This window comes from Equus caballus, chromosome X (genome assembly GCF_041296265.1).
Source record: "Equus caballus isolate H_3958 breed thoroughbred chromosome X, TB-T2T, whole genome shotgun sequence".
NCBI classification, from domain to species: Eukaryota; Metazoa; Chordata; class Mammalia; order Perissodactyla; family Equidae; genus Equus; species Equus caballus.
In genome coordinates, this window is record NC_091715.1 from 124,895,099 (window position 1) to 124,914,814 (window position 19,716).

General features: G+C 37.5%; 1 protein-coding gene and 1 long non-coding RNA gene across 2 annotated transcripts in view; one reads left to right on the forward strand and one right to left on the reverse strand.

Annotated features, from left to right (window-relative positions):
- The window catches only part of FSIP2L (fibrous sheath interacting protein 2 like), a 79,779-nt gene that overhangs the window by 24,711 nt on the left and 35,352 nt on the right, over positions 1–19,716 (reverse strand). The window contains 3 exon segments of the mRNA XM_023633559.2: positions 694–9,592; positions 12,238–12,274; positions 17,153–17,201. Of these exon segments, the coding sequence (XP_023489327.2) occupies positions 694–9,592; positions 12,238–12,274; positions 17,153–17,201 (8,985 nt within the window).
- LOC138921946 (uncharacterized) overlaps positions 1–19,716 on the forward strand; it is a 92,934-nt gene that overhangs the window by 3,012 nt on the left and 70,206 nt on the right. Inside the window, exon 4 of the long non-coding RNA XR_011434970.1 lies at positions 17,145–17,261. This is a non-coding gene — a long non-coding RNA (uncharacterized lncRNA). The remainder of the gene's footprint in view (positions 1–17,144; positions 17,262–19,716) is intronic.

Below are 19,716 nucleotides of genomic sequence, written 5' to 3' on the forward strand. Positions count from 1 at the left end.
ATTTCATATGGTTCAACCCAATATATGCATGTAAACATTTATAGAAAGGGAGTGCAGATATTGTATTTGTAAGCATGGGTTTAGAGTATTATTCCTATAAAGAATTTAAATCAGAACGGTGGAACATGAACAATAGAACATGAAGTGTAAGACCACCCTTCTTATAAACTCTATCATCAATATGCACAAAGACTTTAACTGCATACCTCAAAAAGAAGTTGGCTCATTACAGTCAATTAACTATGCATGAGGTTTAACTATAATGTAAGAAGTTTTTTTAAAAGAACTTAAAAAAACCCTCTTGGAACTTCTGTTTGGGAACTGCCTTTAGAGCAGTTGTATGTCCCAAACCAGACAACCAGTCTCATCATTTCATAGTCATATCTCATGCCCAACCAAAATATCCAACTTTAAATTGTGCCCATTTAATCTCATCTGCACATAGGGCAAACTGAACAATGCTCCTTCAAATAAAAATTATGTAAATATGTAACATTTTTTTCATTTTAGCATATTGACCAGTTGACAAACTACACAAGTAGATAAACAGCCACCCCAAATCCAAGGCTATTTTCGGAGAAGCAGTGAATGCAGCTTCTTGGATGTGAGGGTTAAAAACAAAATTCTTAAAATTATCATTGACTTTTTCCCTCTAAAATGATGCCAACTCTTTATAAGTCATCCCTCACTCACCTCTTGTTTCGAAGTTCTTGAAATGTGTGACTACAGATGTAGTAACATATCTTGCTACTAGATAGATTTCATGTGGTCCCAGTTCCTGATCTGAAAAAGCAATGACTTCAACCTCTTCAAGAGTTACTATTTTCTCTAACTTTGGGTACCTACTTTTCCTCTTTTCCAGTAAGGTGAAATCTGCTCCACTTGCTCCAAGGCTTTTGTTTTTTTCTCCGGTTTTATAGCTGATTCCTTTCCCCCACATTTTAAGTAAGCTTTCCTCATCTTTTTGTTCTTCAGACATTACAGATGAAGGCCTTGCCTTTGATACAAAAAATGGCCTCATTGTTTCTGTACTTTCATTAGTGTGTGGGGTTTGACTTGAAAGGCCGTAAGTCAGCAGCATGGTATTGACGATGTTTTCTGCAGCTAAACATATTTTGAGTGGAGAAATGGTTGTCTGTATTTGGTTTGGCTTAACAATTGATTTGGGGGGCTCATAGTGAAGCACTCTTTGATTTTCACCTTCTTCCATTTCTCTGAAGGACATGGGGTGCTCTAGTGCTGCTTGTACAGAGTCACTGGATTTCTGAGATGGTTTTTGTAAGACACTGCCTTTTGGGAGAGAGCTGTTTCCTTCCAGGGCTTGATCAAAGTGGCTGAGGCATTGGGTTTCACTTCTAGAATATGATGGTTTAAGTTCTGATTCAAGCCCTTCCATTGGCTCTGTAGTTTTAGTTCTATCTCCTGCAGAGTATCTGACATACAAAGGTATCTTTGAGGAAGACTTGTCCTTTATTTTCATATCTTCCTCTGAATAAAACAGAAAGCCAGGGATTTGTGGAGGATCATCCCTGCAGCTAACTCCCTTTGACTTTGAAGTGGACATTCCCATCCCAGTTGCAAATTCAGGCCAGTTAGCATTGTAGGCGTTTTCGGCTCCTTGGCACAGATTCTCCTTTAGATAGCTTTTGATCATCAACTCGTAGACGTGAGTACATTGGTCCATCAGTGTGCTGATGATCTGACTTGCTACAATGTTTTCTTCAAAAACACTAATCAAAGATGGTTCCACTTGGCATTTTTCTTTGTCTAGCTTGTTCTTAATTATACCAAGCATGTTATTGACAGTACTAGCAGTATATGTAAGCAATTCTGAATGAAATGAGTGAAGCTGTTGAAGGGTATTCTGTGTGTTTTCCTGGGAAATCATACTACTTGATTTAGATTCATCAGGAAACTTATTTAAGGGTTGTAACTTGGGCAAAATTGTTTTCATTAATGGTTTCTGTTGGACACCAAAAAAGTTTTCAATAGGTATTTTCACAATTTCAGTAAAAGCATATGTAAAGACATGTTTAAACTGTAGGTCTGCAAATGACTCAAAGATGTTCAGAACCCCTTCCATGATATCTTGAGCGATTTGGTGGCTAGTGCCCCCTAATTTTTGGTCTTTCAACTTTGTGTTATAGGTGGATACATTGTTGGGGCTCTTTGTTCTTAGGGAACCACATTTACTTCTAGCAGTAGTTTCTTTCTTGTTTTCTAACGTTTCTTTACTATCTGTTATGAACATTTGAGCCAAGAAGCACAACTCTAGTTTTCCAAATAGCTTTTCAACAATTTCCTGGCCAAATATATTAATCTGAGCTTGGGAACACTCAGCTCTAGATGCAGCTCTTTTAAAGTTATGGTACCTGCTTTCACAAGCCCCAAGAGGTGACAAACTTAAAAATGAAACAGATTGTTCTAATTCTTTTGCTTTCATTGAAATTTCATTCAAGACAGTCTCAGCTATCATTAGTAGCTTATATTTTTCATTTTCCATGTCACTTGATTCTGTTTGCCATTTATCAAACATTTGTTTAAAAATATCCTCTTTAGGAAAGATTTTCTTTATCTTTGGAGAAACATTCTCCAAAGAGAAATGGGTTTCTGGATTTGCAAGAGAGATTGTACTAAAATTGCTCTGTGAAAATTTGAGGTCTGAGTATGAGCCTTTTATTGGGTTGGCCAAATTGTTGTTCTTTGTAGCATATAATCCTTGCAAAACTGCGTTAACTATTTCACTTGCTGTCACAATTTGATCAGAAGGTAAAGCATTTACATTTACCAATGCTCCGTTGTGCCTCACATTTTGAAATTCATTCACAATTGTTTCCAGAATATTGCTTACTATATCCTTGGCATACATTTTTAGTTCTGCAGTGGGAAGTTTTGTTCTCACCAAGGGGTTTTTGGCATCTGCTGTTGATAGCTGGTGTGGCAGCCCAATGGCAGTCTTGGACCAGCTGCCTCTTAGAGTTTTCTCTTCAGGACCTAACTTGGTCTTGCTTTTGGCTTTAGCACCACTAGGTCCTTGCTGTGGTTTTGTTTTAAATTTAGGCAAAGAAGTAACTTTTGATTTTCTTATAAAATTTGTTCTAAAACTTGCCATAGGGCTGCCCTTGGGACTAACTTTATAACTGCTTGGCCTCAGAGATCGAATTTCATCAGACTGAACTTTAGGGGACAAACTCTCTTCTAGACTCAGTAAAGCAAAATTTGTGATCTTTTTGAGAACCATTTGGACCAATTCTTCACCCACTTGCAATGGGGAAAATTGCAATAAGATGTTTTCCGATGAAGTGACACTTCTAATGTCTGTGTAAGGATAAACTTGAGGTATCACATGATCAGGGAGAATACTTCTTGTTTCTGCTTGTTTCAGCCCCCTAAAGCACGATGGATTCATTTGTAATTCATCACTGCCAGATGCGTCCAATTCTCCCCTGGTCTCATTGTTTTCACATAAGCATGTCGTAACTATAGAGAACATTTTTCTGAAAACACTTTCAACTGTGTCATTTGCAGCACTGCTTATATGTGACTGCAAGGCTGTTTTTCGTGTTGCTGCTGCTACTTTAATTTTAGAATCAGATGTAAAGTAGGGGAGTTCGTTAAACGGAGGCCTGTTGTCTACGTCTTCCATTACCCTTCGATATATCTTCTTCAAAATTTCCTTAACTGCACTTAACAAAGCAGTTGTTTTTTTCTGTCCAGATTCTACATTTCTAAATATTTCTTCCAAAACCATTCTCAGATATTCTGCTTCTGATATAATTTGGTTTTGATCTGGGTATTCTGAAAAGAGAGACAGCTCAGTGTTGTCTTCCACCTTTCTTTGACCTGGCAATATTTCATTTTGTACAGCTGGTTGTGTAAAAAGGCTGGAGTTCTGCTTTGAGTAAGAACTACTCGCCTTTAAAGATATTTTATCTTGTAAACTCTTTAAGATGTTGTTGACAGTTTCACTCACAATGATGTTTGCTTGGGATGAAGCATTGTTTGGATATGAATTCATCTTTTGGATTTCTAGGTCTACATCATTTTTTATAAGCATCAAAATGGTACTGGCGATTATGTCAGCATATTCCTTAAGGCTAGCTTCTGATATATGAATTGCAGGTCCATGTTTTCCCTTGTAATTAGCTAATGTGTCATCTGTGACCTCTTGACTGAGAATGGTTTTAGCTGTTGATATTTTCAGGATAGTCACATCTGATGGCATTTGGTTTGATTCAAGAAATATGCTGTCATCTTGTTTACAATTTGGAAATTTTGGACCAATATATGGTTTTCCTCTAGTCTGAGTATCAAGAGTAAGTATCAAATCTATTCTTTCTGTGGCAAAAGATTTCAATCTATTCAAAATAGTTTTAGTAATGAAGTGAGCATCTTCCTCACATGGGTCAGGAGCAGATTGCTTGGTGTCTTGTTTCTTAAATATAGTTGTCTGATTATCATCAGAATAAGCTGATTTCAGCTGTACGTTTCTTCCTTTTCTTGCAAATAGAAATCTCTCCCTTTTCCTTTTATTCATTGAGTTCTTAACAGGAGATTGTTGACACTCTGCTTTGGGAAGTGCACCACAAAATGTCAAGGGCAATCTTGGAGAAATAGAATCCTTTGCATTTATGCCAAGCATGACAGCATAAGTGAGATTTTGAAGAACAATATTCACCATATCATTGGAAATCATAGCAACACACGATTTAGAAACTAAAAGCGTTGGAATAGCCTTATTTGCACAGTTGGGGTCCAGTTCAGAGTTTGCTTCTAAATGTCTCCCAATTTCATTACGTTTAAGAGTGGATGCAACAAGTGGGAGATTATGCTCATCTAGTGTTTTCTCACAGATGTCACTTAAGATACCCTCAATGGTATCTAGTATTTGAAATTGAAGTTTTTTTCGATAATCACTTTTATTGAACAGCTTTTCAACAATATCTTCTGACCAACCTGTATCAATCTCTCTGTGAAATATGTTTTTTTCATATTTGCCTTTAGTAGACACAATATCTAACACTGTGTTAACAATCTGACTTGGAATACTTTCAGAAACCACAACATGATGAGTTAATGAACTTTTTAGTTCTTTATCTAACTTATGTTTGATCCCTTGTAAAATTTGTCTAGCCACTTCTGTTGCATACATATTTAATTTAGAGGCAGTCAGTTGACATATTGAGGTAGTCTTTCCTGATTTATTACAATCCACTGAGCAATAGGAAAATTGCTCATCACAATATGAATCTTTGGTTGATAACCACGGCTGGCTTAAAGCAGTCTCAGCCTGCTGTAAAGGTAAAGCCATTGGAACTGTGAAATTGATATGGGGACAAAAGAGAGCTTTTACTTTCGAAATAGTAAATGTTTCTAAACTTGTTAATACTAACTGTATAATATCTTCAACTACATTTATTTTGGTCAGTTTACTAAAACTGAATGTGGACTGAAGTGTACATGGATTTCTGTCCAGTATGGTAGAATAAACAGAAGACTCTCCTCCACTGGCATGTTCAGGAAGAGAGAAATTTGCTGGAAAGGTGATAGTGTTATACCTATTTTCATTTGCATTTCCATCTGTCATGACAGCAGAATAAAGTTTTTGAAATATGCTTCTAACAACATTATCTGCAACAACAGCGACATCTGCTTCAGACACTAATGAATCCGTTATGTTATCCAGGGATTGAACAGGTATTTGAGCAACCGGCTCATCACCAGCATGAGGAATGTCATATAAATGGTACTGGGGGAGAGGAAGCAGGTTTAATTGAGCAACTAAATCATTCTGAAAAATTTCATTCAAAATATTTCTTATAATGGGCACAAGTGGGGACTTTTGTGCCTCTTTGAGTTCTACTTCAAACATTTTTAATGTTCTTTCTAGTTCCTGTTGCTTAAAACAATCTGATTTAGTTTCTTCTTTTGGTGGTCTTTCTTCTCCAGCACTTTCTTTCTCTGTATCTGCAGGGTCTTCTAGATATGACTCCGGGTCAGCTCCTCCAGGAAGAAAATTTCCATAGATTGGCCTATATCGGTAATTTTCAATGCCTTTCTCTTCTGGCTCAGTTTCATTAAACATATCTGTTGGCACTGCATCTAAAATTAAATTGACTAGATTCTTAAGCATTTTTTTCTCTTGTAGTGGCTTGCTTATACATGTTTCCAAATCTGGCAAGCTCACATTTAATTCAGTTTGAACAGCCTTCAAAATAGTACTTGACACTTTCTTTGCATGCACATATAAAGCAGACTGCAGTCGTTTTTTGTGTGTGTTAGCACAAATGTTGGTACTTTCACTTTCCCAGTATGTCTTTTTGCTCTTTTTATTTCTATTGATTATAGTGCCCAAAGTTTCTAAATTTCTATGGGCAAACCCTTCTAATTTAGCAAAAACCATTTCAAGGATATCTGAAGCCCTGACTTTCAGTTTATTTGGATGCTTTTCTTGTGTGGTCCTTGTTTTGGGAGCAGCAATTTTTCCTGTATTGTTAGTCACCTCTTGACTACCTGGCTGGATCACACTGGACACCATGCTGGAGATTATGTCAGAGCATCTGCTCATTTCGTCAATAAGCAAAGTAAATGATAGGCTGTCAGTATCAACATACTCTGAGACAGCTTTAAATTCTGGATTTGTGAAAATGCAATCCATCTCACCACTACATAATTTTGTAATGATATCTTCTAGAATTGTATGAGACATGAGCTGAATATTAGACTGCAATGTAGTGGTTGTTCTCAAATTCTCATTGATCCACTCTCTGTTTTGCTCATCAGACAGGGGAGAATTTAGATGGTCTCCTATGAGCTTACATAACATGTCATATAAGGTATCTCGAATTCTATCTAATACTTGTGACCTGGTACGTTTGTGGACTTCCCCTTGCAAATGAGGACAATGAGAAGGCAAAAGTTTTTGTTGATCAATGTCAGCAGTTCCATGTGAGATTTTAGACCTTAGCTTATCTGCAGAGAGTAGAACATTGCTTTTATCTGTATTTCCACTTAATACCTCACAAATACAAGTGGCTAATGAACTTGTCATAATGTCGTTATTTAGCTTTGTGACAACAGAGTCTAATACCTGTTCAGTGTCAGCAAAACATCCTGTTTCTGTAAAGTTCTTGGGAAGGCCACTCTTCCTAACATTTAGATTCTTCTTGTTGTATTTCAGTTCTTTCTGGATAGCATCCAAAACAATTTTTACCACCTTAGTGGTGTAAGCACTAAGGTGAGAGTGAAACAAAGATTTCTTGCCAGGTGCAGGCTTAAAATGGGCAGCATGGCTTTCTGGTTTGAAGTAATTTTGCAATTTGGGGCAAATAAATGAGTTCAGCTTCTTAAAAATTGTATCAATGATCTTATCATTAATGTGAACTACAGGTTCGGATGCTGATTCACTTCCTCTAGGTTCTAACCAGGGATGTTTTGTAGGGTCTATGTCAAGTGCAGATAAAAATTTCATCTCCTTTTTACTCTCAAACCATATTTCTAATGGCTCTTTCTTTGGTACATCAGCATCATCTAGAGAAGTTTGATGTACTGCTGAATATCTGAAAATGTGACTAGAAGCTATGTGAAGTATTTTTAATACAGCATCTACAATTTCTTGAGCTACTGTATGGATTTCTGACACAGAGAACATCTGGTCCATCCATTGTTGATATGACAGATCTTGTGGCTTTCCTGAGGTAAGAAGTGAAGCTTCTTTCCTGTTTTTATAATCTATGTGACTAGAGGGCCCAGAAGATATGTCTTCGAGGATCTGGGCTAAAATACTTGTAATTATATTTTCTGAGGATTTTTGTATTTGATGCTTTTCATCTTGGCTGAAAAGCAAAATGTCTTTATTCAAACATGGTTTGTCCTTAAAAAGGTCCTTAGTATTAAACATTGGAAGGTCACTCTTTAATTCCCAATCGTGAAATGCTACGTTGCCTTGATAAGCAGCCTTCGTAAGTAAGTTCATATTTCTTTTGTACTCAAAACCAGCATTTTCCCTTGTCAACCAGTGATCAGGAACCTGTTCTTGTAATTTTGCTTTTTCATCTTTGATAGATGGAATCAGTACATTTTCCACAATTTTGTCTATTTCTTCATTTTTGTCTTCAGAATAAAGGACCATGACAGGAACATTAATTGGTAGAAGTGGACATCCATGTCTAGGACCATTAGCTACTCTAGTGCTGGCAAGTCTGTTCTTTTCTTCAGTGCTGGAGGGACTGCTCAGTCTGGGGTGTCTTCTCTTTTGGACATCTGTCTTCTGTGGTTTCCGAGGTAGCTGAGCCAAGATATCATCAAGTAGCTGAAGGATGATCACTGTTTCTTCAGTTGCAATGAGCCTTTCATTATTAAGTCCAATTTGTACATAACCTAGTATAGTGCTGATTGCTTCCTCTATATAACCAACCAGAGAGGACTGGGAAAAAATATTTGACACTAAATTTTGTATCTCTTCTTTGCCAATCAAATTGGCTGCATGGGGTTCAGCACTGAATTTCCTTTTGCTGGCTCTTTGAAGGAACGTAGTTGTTGGATCTTTCCTGTGCTGCTGATAAGCAGGTTCAGTTGAGATTTCAAGATGAGCAAGTTCATTTTGTGTAGAAGATGCAAGAGCCATCAGCTTTTCTAAAATCACATGAACCATATCCTCTGCAATATCATTCATGTTCTCCAAAGTATAAGCCAATGAAGCTTTTGAAGTTTTTTCTTTTGGAGAAATGAAATGTTCTCCACTGGCTGTTAAGTCTGATTTAAAGTGAACTGACAAGTTTTCTTGTGAAAATACCTCCGTACATTTTTTCTCAACTGCAGCCTGTAGCTTCTCAAGCACGTTTTCTATAATTTCAGCAGCTGCTGAGGAGATATCAACGTTGGAGAGCAAGTCTCCTTTGTCAGTGTCAGTTTGGTCAACCAAAGCTTTGGCAGTAACAGAGGAAAGGGTGGGGATGGTCTGGGTTAATTCAGACACCATTTCATGATAAACATTTTCTAAAATCAACTTAGTTTCCTCTTTCAGTTGATTTTTACAGTTAACAAAAACATTCTTTAACTCCTGCATCTCATTTACGGCTTTTGCTTTATCATCAGAAGACAGTGGGCGTTCTAAGCCATCTGGTTCAGTGGTAGCATCTTTAGATTTCTTTGCACCTGTTTTAATTGGTGCGAAAAGGTGACTATCAGATTTACAGATTTTACACTTGGGGGCTTCAGAGGTCTCATTATATTTAGGTTCAGAGGCTTTAGGTTTTTCTTCCCTGTGATATGTTTTTCCCACAACGATTCTTTCTTTATGGGCAGAAGATGGTTTTAAAGGTGCCGCCGGTTGCTCTATTACCTTGTCTGCTGCCTTTGCACAGGGCTTTGCCTGAAATGTCTCACGTGTTTCATACAGCAATTTTTCGCTGCATGTGCTATAGCAACTTGGACTATCTGAAGAGACGGTGGAATCGTCAGGCATTGGGTATGTACTATTTCGCAATCTTTCTTCATATTTTGTGATGGCTGGGTATAATACATTGGTCACTGCAGCCACAACCCAGGTCATTATATTGTGAATTATACTGCTCAATTCTTCAGAAGTTACCTGGAAAGGAGGCGAGCAGGGATACAAGGGAAATCACGTATGAATTTATTCTATTTTAGGGACAGGGACTAACCTTTAATTCCTTATATCAAACAGTGCACAGCTAGAATCCAGCTATGGTGTATAGAGAGAATATAGGAAAGGATCTATTTAGACCATCAGGTTAATTTCAAGTTGATTTATTCTTTATGGCTGTGAGATATTCTTTGAATAAGATTCCTTTTAATTCAAAATCCCTTGGAGCTTTTATTTTCAGCATTTATTGTTGAGGATAAATGGCTTCCTGGTTAAAAATAAAATAGCCAAGACGGTGTCTAGGCTTATAGAAAACAAATGCTCTGGCAAGAAGTAAGACTGTGTTTATGATCCAAGCAATATTTCTTTAAAATACAGACCAGATTACCTCTATCAAAGTATTTCATGACACAGATTTGCAGTCAAAACATTTATGTGCCTTGGTGGAGATAGCCTCCTTTTACTTAGGCATCTGTTTAGCTAGGAGGTGAGGGTGAAAAATAAAGCCCCACAGTGGAGGGGTCAGCCTGTGGGCTCTGTGGCCTGCCTGTTGCTGCCTTCCTCTTTCAATTGACTGTGTTTATATATGCAAATGACTACAGCTACTTGTCAAAGTTTAATTGATAGGCAACAATTAGCACTGATGATTTAGGAAAAATGAACAGGCTTTGGGTCCAAAAGAGATTACCAGTGCAAACTGTGTTGGATAGGGAGGCAGAGGACAGCTCAAGAAGTAAAGAAACACATTAATTTCGGTAGAATAAAAGAGTTGAGCTAGAACTGGGACTCAAGGAGCCAGAAGGCTGAGCAGTGGAGGGAAGTTTGGGTCTCCTTCAGTATGAGCTGAAGTAGAAAGCCAGGGACCAGACTTGAATGACCATTTTCTCAGTGGTTAATTGTGCTCACCGTCACAGCTTAAACTAGAGCAGGGGTAGATGCAAATTGTACCTGCCAAACTCTGTACCTGTTTATTGCAGATACACTTTGGGAACATAAAAATCCTCTTACTTATAATAAAATAGTATTCGTTTTAAAGTTGTTGTTACCCTCAGGACAAGCAGACCAAGAGTGTGTACCTTCCACAGGAACTCTACTTCTCAAGGCTGTAGATACAACTCAGTGGCGATAAAGGCCGGATACTTGGCATTCTAGCTATGCATTGTTTGATATCCTGGCATTTGGGCACCAGATTCTCTATAATGTGGTTGTTGCTCTCAATTATCTCCAAAGTTAGCTCTCAGATTGTTCTGGTTTAGGCAAACATTCGAAGAAAAGTTAACACCTTGTTGTATATAGCATACTCTCTTCTGACCCATTAAAGAAGGTTTGGGGGCCACTTCAGGGAAAAGCCACTTTATTCCACTCCAATTCCAAAATCTCTTAATGCATTTTTATTGTGAGAAAATACACACAATGCAAAATTTACCATTTTTAACATTTTAAAGTGTACAGTTCAGCGGCATTAAGTACATTCACAATGTCATGCAAACATCACTATCTAGTTTTCTTAATGCATTTTTTCCACCTACTGCCCAGACCAGGAAAGGGCTATTGAGTTTAAAAAACATAGTTTTGGATGACAGCATATGGTTGAAAAACACTTGTTTTAAATAAACATGTCCTAAATCAAACACTTCTAAGAATAACATCTAAACATTAATAGGTAAATTACTCACCTTTTTGGTCTGAATTGGCCTAAATCTGTTCCAATACATATGAGCTAAGAATTTCAATATATATTATTTTCTTATTACCAGAGATAATGTACAGCCAACCTACACTGTTGCTGTTAGGGTAGCTTAGAAGAAGCATTTCCACTCTAGATATATAAAATAGGGCCATTCCTAAAGTTTTTAAGGAAGTGAAAAGTAACGAACGGAATATGACTTTTCAGCTCATTTTTACTATACCGTTAAACTGAAAAATATCCCTTTGGTGCCAGTATATCTAGGTCTTTGTGTTTGTTGTACATTCTATAAAGTGAGCAGGTGTATGTGTGAAACAGTGTGTGAATGTGCTATGCTCCTGAACCCATCTCTTGTTCATGATTCTTCTGTCTAGCCCTAAACTTGAGGCTCATCAAATTTACCCTCTTATCTGTGCCTAGTCCAAGTTGTAGCTCTCAGGTGACCAGGTCACTTCTTTTGATGGAGTAGCCACCCTAAGATTCTTCTTACTCCCAGGAAAATTGAGATAGATCTAGGCATCCTGGCTCCCTTGCCCAAGGGGCAGGATCCTCACCCCTGAGCCAGATCTGTAGTGGTCTGCAAAGGCATTTCTCTTAATGCCTTCCCTTATGGAATGGGTTTGTGGTATTTGATGTTTTTACCATGATGATTAAACCTCCTAAGGCTCCCCGAATCTGCTTTCCTGAGCCCCCTGCCCAAAGGGCCAATAACAGTAATTCTGGACCCTTTTTAACAATAATTATTTTAACAATAACTTTGGACCTCTGCAAAACTCAAGATTAACCAAGAGTTAAAGTCAAGTTAGAGAAAAAGGCAAAGAGAGCAACTGACTAATGTCAACAGATGATTTCACTGGTTGTCTGATACACAGATTTTTCTCTAATAAAATATTAGAAAATATCCTTAATATGTTGCTTTATCAGTGAATTTCATTGTACATACTTTTTCTTGGCAGTGATTTTGATAGTAGTTTTGTTGTCTGAAAAGTAAAGAGAGATTGATTTTATTCCTTATGATTAATAATTTATGTAACTTTCTCCCAAATTCCTCATCATTGAATCAGATTATCCCCATTGTGCTTGGGAGATTTTTTTCTCCCCAGGAATTCACAAAGAAGAATAAGCTTTATTTTTTGTCTAATTTCCCTATTTAGCCTCCTACTTAGATATTGGCCCTTGGTATAGGACATGCTTTATTACTCAAAAGAGTAGAATAATTGCTACATAGACAGTAGAATAATACTTGCTGCATAAACTAACATCGGATATTACTACTCTTGATCCACCTTAACCATGTTTGTTTTGTAGTGAGTTGGGAAGAGCATGGGCTTGGAGAGACAGGGGATGAGCTAGGCCTTTCCGCTTGTTCTGCAGAGCTTTCTGATAATCACTTTCTACCCACCTCCTCAAAACTCTTAGTCTCCTCCTGTCACCTCATAGCAGGAAAAGATCTATGGATGATTATTGATAGTGATGGATTAAAATGGTTTTTGATCATATGCAATACCAAATTAGATGTAGCCCTTTTCTAGGTGTCACAATATTCTATTCTATGTTCTAATCAGAATTATTTATCATAACCTACTATGTGGAACCAAAAATATATTTTACTAAATAGTAGTAATAGAACACCACAATTATGCAAATTATAGAATAATAAAAAAGGTAAAAAAATTTAAGGCCTATGACTGTAATTCTGATTTATTTTCATGTTTTCCTGACTACTTGGATCCCTTGTCTCTCTTCTTCCTGATCTTCTTAAAGAAAAAATGCACTCTATCTTCATTTTTACTTGGCCTGCCCTTATGTTATCGAGTTTACTTTTTTCCCCAAGGCCTACAATTCAATTGTGAGAAATATAGCCAGACTGTGAAATTACAGCCTAACCTCTAGAAGGAAAGGGAAACCTTATAGGTCTCAGCTAGGGTTAGGTAGCAATACCCCATCCTCAGACTAGTAACCTTCTGCAGTATGGAACCTGGAATGTGAATGCTGATGTAAGTGACATAGTTCCTATCCTTTGGCTTCATTTATTTTTCTAAGATCCAGTTTCTTAGGCCAAGTCCAGCACAATTTCCTTCTTGTAGATCCTCTGCAATCTATTGCACCCAGATTCTCTTTTCTGCTCTCTTTACCTCATACCACAGGCAGCAAGTGGAAGCCAGTGAGTTCTTTGTATTTGTTGCTACCTGTCCTCACAGACTTTCTGTCCCAAAAGCATGCATTTAGATAAAAGGAAACAGAAAAGACCTGAGAACAAAACTAACCAAATAAATGAGAAAGGCCTCATATAAGACCACTCGAAACTAGTCGTAATTTTGGATAGAATCTGCAATTTGCAACGAACTGTCAGATTCTTGTTGAAGTCAATCTAGCAGAAATGTGCAAATGAACTCACTGTTATATTGGGAAGTTCCACCACAATTCCAGGAGTGACATGATATTCCATCCACTTTTCCCTAGTCTTAGGTGGTTTTCCTTGATAGACTGATGCTACTAAAGTGTCTAAGGTTTAGGTAATTTGTACTGCCAACTCTCTATTTCTTAAATAGAGAGGGCAATGATATTATTGACAATTAGTTCAGAAGCCCCAAAGAGAAGGCATGGTTTTTCACAGTTTAATTTCCCATGTCATAAAACTATAAATATACCTTTCTGCTCCTGACTTTCTCCTCTACACAACTTCACTTTCATCTAGAAGATACCTGAAAGATATCCTCACATGGTTGGCCAACCACCCCTTGAAGATTAACATGACAAGACAAAAATTTAGCCTGTCTGGACATTTTTCCAAAGATGATATACAGATGGCCAATAAACACATGAAAAGATGTTCAACATCACTAATCATCAGGGAAATGCAAATCAAAACTACACTAAGATACCATCTTAGGCCTGTTAAAATGGCTATAACTCAGACTAAAAATAACAAATGTTGGAGAGGGTGTGGAGAGAAGGGAACCCTCATACACTGCTGATGAGAATGCAAACTGGTACAAGCAGTATGGAAAACAGTACGGAGATTCCTCAAAAAACTAAAAATAGAACTACCATATGACCCAGCTATCCCGCTACTGGGTATCTACCCAAACAATTTGAAATCAACAATCCAAAGTAACATATGCACCCCTATGTTCACTGCAGCACTATTCACAATAGCCAAGACATGGAAGCAACCCAAGTGCCCATTGACCGATGACTGGATAAAGAAGATGTGGTATATATATACAATGGAATACTACTCAGCCAGAAAAAAAGACAAAGTCATCCCATTTGAAATAACATGGAAGGACCTGGAGGGAATGATGCTAAGCGAAATAAGCCAGTCCGAGAAAGACAAACACCAGATGATTTCACTCATATGTGGAATATAAACAAGTACTGGGACAAAGAAAACAGTTCAGTGGTTACCAGGAGAAGGGGGGTGGGGGAGCAGGGGGGGGAAGGGGAGCACTTATGTGGTGTCAGTCACTAGATAATGTACAACTGAAATCTCACACTGATGTAAACTATTATGAACTCAGTAAAAAAAAAGAAAAAAAATTTAGCCTGTTTGCCTAATCCTTCTGAATATCCAGTTTTTATCTCATTGGTGGTCTTCTACTTGTATCTCAGGCCCACAGCTTTGGGGTAATGCCTGATACCTCCTGATCATCCATACACGTAGTCTATTCTATTGCCAAATCCATTTACTTATTCCAGTTGCTGAATGGGACTTAAAAGCAGCACCCCTGTAGCCTAACATCAGTGTTCCAATCTGAAAGCCAAACACTGGATAGTTCCATGGGTGGTCCTCCCCTTGCCTGACTTTTTATCCACTGCCCTGCCTTCAATTCACTTTTTGGCATTCCTCATGTCTCCCTGTCTTTTTTCTTGATGCTTTGCAAAGCACAACTGAGGTCAAGGGCAGTGCTTTATTCATCTTGGTATCCCCCTAATACCCAGCACTCTATTTTGAACACAGTAGGTTCTCAAGAAAGTTTGGTAAATAAATTCCCATTTAATGTATTTTAGATCTATGCATACTTCTCTCTACTCCAAAACGAAGGCTGTTGTGCAGGCCACAAATCATTAATGAGCTTCTGCAACTGGCATCTATTTAACTGTCTTTAATTTGTCCTACATGTTGCTGTCAGAAGTGTTCAGCAGAGTTATTGATTTGATAATATCACATCCCTCCTCAAAACCATTAGACTGTCACCCAATGAATGAAATAGAAACTTATGAGCACAGTCTTCAGGGCAACAGACTCACTGCCTTCTTTATTCTGTTTCTCCTCTCTTCTTCCATCCCAATTATAAGAACATACTCAGTATTTAAATGCAAAGCTTAATTATTACAACTGTTTACTGCACCACTATCTTATCACATTTGCTTCCTCTTGTCCTCCTTTCTTTGGTTCCTAATTCTATTTTATTAAGCTTATGTATATGTCCTTTGTGTTAGCATTAGAAAAAACAGAGAACTAAGGAGTTTAGGGGAGAAAAGAAAGAGGAGGTAAATGGTGGAACAGATGTGAAGCTTCCACAGTTGAGCCTTGGGAAGCAAGGAGCTGCATGAGAACAAGAGGACTAAGTCAAAGGCCTTGAACCTGTGTTCTCTGTAAGGTAAGAGAATATGACATGGGTGCAATGGGTAGAGCCAGACCAGATGGTGTTAGCTATGTTTTGTTGTGCTCTGGCCTGGAATTGTCCTAGGTATAGCTAAAGGTATTTTAACCCTGGGTATTTGAGAGGAACGGGGGAGAAGCTCCAGGTCATGCATGAGTTCATCTTAGCTGAGCTAAGATTTTTAGTAAAAGGGTATCCAGAGTATTTGCTATTGAAAAGACTCAAGTAATTCTGTAGATCTGTAGTCAAGGTTGGGGGTGGGCAAGAGGAAAAGGAAGGTAGGAATTAACACTTTATAAAACTGCACATTGTCATTATTCTCTCACCTTTATTTCTCTAAACTGTCCTACTACTGGGGTACTCAATTTCCTTCCTTCAGTATCTTTGTATCCCATGAGCACTCAGTAAGTCAGACAAAGTGACTTCCATCACTCCTAAGCTCAAAATCCTTCTCTAGGAAGCTTGGTCTGAATGTCAGTACCATTTACCACCACACACTACTTCACTTTACCCAACCATTTTCATCAGAGTTTTGGATTTATAAAACCTATCCTGGACCTCATTTGCTTTGTTGAGTATTTAAAAGATGATGGTGTGGGGTTTGTGTGTTCCATTGGTAGTTATTTTATGTGCATGAAATATTATTCAAGTTTGAGGGGAACAGTACATCAGCAGAATAGTTGGCCACTAAGGTTTGAGGGCTGAAAGGCCCCCAGGCCAAAAAAAAATTTTTTTTCTACTGGTCTTTATTTTGCATCATTAGATATTGGTTACTTTGCATTACAGTGCAAATATCCTTACGATGGGGCAACAGAATAGGTCAGTAATACTATATAGTAAACTAATTTATCATGATTAGGAAACCAATAACCCCAAAAGGCACAAGTAATGCATGTTTGAATGAGGAGAGGGGTAAAGAATTAGATCCAGATCCCAGAAAACTACCTGGAGAGACGAGGTAGTGCTATCCGAAAGGGGAGAGAAAGCCTTATATATGGGGGAACACAGAACCAAAGTGAGAATAAAGAGGGAAGGAGGTGGAAGAGCATGAATGACTAACTTTGCCTACTTGACAATTTTAGCTTAGTCCTGAGAGGTTGCAAAAGATGAGCGTTTCACTACATACAAGCAGAACTACAAGAATGGAGGACTCCTTGGGAGAATCTGCCCTCAAGCAGCACTTCTGTGTAATTATTAAAATGTCAATTTAAAATAATACATCAATTTATTGTTTTCTTAGATACTTACTTCACTGATGAATCACGAGAAGGGAAAATTTGGTGAGCTCCAGGTGGATCTACAGAAAGAAAAAGAAAATTACTACTTCTTGGTATCCTTCACAAGTACTTGTAAAATGGTAATTAACATATCTTAATAGGTCTTTATTCTCTGCTATCACTGCTCTGTTTAAACTCTCTAAGGCCTCTCAGGGAGGCATAAAATATACCTTAAGATCTGGGGCCATTGCCTACCTCACCAGGCTCATCTCTGGTCATCATTCTACATATATTCTATGTTTCAGAGATACTGAACAACATGCATTTCCCTTTGCCTTTGCCCTTACTATTTCCTTTATAATGCTAGTGTCCCTCTTTTAAATTTCTCATCCTTTAGGACTCATTCAGAGAGCCTTCCTTGAAATCTACCTAAGTAGACAGCATCCTCTGTCAATGCTCCAGAAGCACCTTATACATTCTTCTATTATAGAACTTACTATGCTGTACTGTGATTACTAGTTTACAGTGCCTGCATACAGTAAGCATTCAATTACATTTTTTGTTGAATTAATTCTTTAAAACGTGTTGGCTCATTAGTCTGCCTGTCATTAATCTCTTCCCACTCAAATACTGCCTAACATGCTTTGTATGCCAACTAGCAAAGTTCCATAAGTGGATTTTAGTAAATATTTCTGGATAATCATACTAAAGCAAGTCTTCATGTAAAATATGTCCATAGGAATACTGAGATGGTGTATGTCAATTATGCACATGCATAACTAAACTGTCTTAGACAAACAGAATGCTCTAAATAATAGAAAGTAGTATTACCAGTTGGAGCCAGTTCAAAGTCAAGGTGAATTGCTACTGATTTTTCTCCCAATAAATGTAAAGTATACTGTGAATAACCAATAAATTCCAACGATCTGCTGAGAAAGTTTTACTTAAATTCTATGTACCTTCTTGAGTTTCTTTGTGTATAGTATGTTTTTGCATGTGTATGGTTTTGGAAAGGAAGGAGCTGGAGTTAATAATATATAAACCTGAAAAATTAAGTGTGAAAATAATACTGTTGTCTTGGTTTTAAAATATGTCTACAATTCTTTGATAATACTCCCTCCAAGAGGTGGAGGTTAATTTCCTTCCTAACCCTAACCCTAACCCTCAAGTGTGGGTTGGTCTTAGTGATTTAATTCTAATGAATAGTATATGGTGGAAGTGATGGTGTATAACTTCTAAGACTAGCTTATAAAATATATTGTGACTTCAGCCCCTTTCTGTTGGACTACTCACTCTGGGGGAAGCCAGATGCCATATCACGAAGATACTCAAGAAGCCCTATGGAGAGGCCCACAGGGTGAGGAACTGAGGCCTCCTGCCAACACCCATGTGAATGAGCCACATTGGAAGTGAATCCTCTAGTCCCAATCAAGCCTTTAGATGACTGCAGCAGCCCTAGATGACATCTTGACTGTAACCTCATGAGAGACCCTGAGTCAGACCCACCTAGTCAAGTTCCTCCTGAATTCCTAACCAGAGGATCCTAATTACAGGATGTGGGATAATAATGTTTCTTTTTTTAAGGTGCCAAGCTTGGGGGTGATTTGTAACTAACTAATGCAACTGTTGAAAAGATAAAGAACTCTTCTATAATTTCTGGCAATATGGTGGATTAAATATCCTAAAGAGCCTAACTGTGTAAAACCTATTAGGAATGCAATGGGAATTTGATAAAAATACAATTATAATGTAGAACTTCAATACATCTCTTTGATGGCTGGATACATCTAGTAGACAGTAAGAAAAAGAGTCTAGTAGACAAAAAAAAATCAGTAAAGACATAATAATTGAATAATATAATCAATAAATAGAAGTTAATATTCATATGAGCCTTATATCCTTCAAATAGAGAATATACATTTTTTTGGCATATCCATGGAACACTTTCAAATATCAGTCACATATTTGGCCACAAAGACTTCAATGTGTTAAGAATTTATAGGTTACATTCGCTGAACCTAGTAAAAAAAATGTGACCCAAAATGTTAATTTTTTGATAATTAAGAAATATACTTATAGATAATTCTTAGATCAAAGAGGGAAATAAAAGGAGAAAGTATAATCTACCTAAAAAAGAACACTTTATATCAAAACCTATGGAAACGGCTTTTGTTATTTCCTATAGGTTTTGATATAAGGTGTTCTTTTCATTGCTTTTCCCATGAGTCCCAGACCAGTATCTATAACTGCCTGTTTGACTGTTCCACTTAGATGTGCCACTTAGATGCCTGCAGGCACCTCAAACTCAATATATTCGAAGCTAACTTTTTTTCTTCCAAACTTGTTCATCCTTCTGTAGTGCCAATCTGCTGAATGGTACCACTATTCACTATCCATTTAGTTGTCCAGTCTAGAAATCTGGGAGTTGTGTTCACCTCTTTCATCTCCCACACTTAATCAGTAACCAAATCTCATCTATTTAACCTCCTTAGTTTGAGTCAGATCTGTACCCAGATCTTTATCCTCACTGTCACTGACTTTTTCAAGACTTATTTCTAGTCTTGACTGTTGTAATAGCCTCTTTAATTGTAGTAC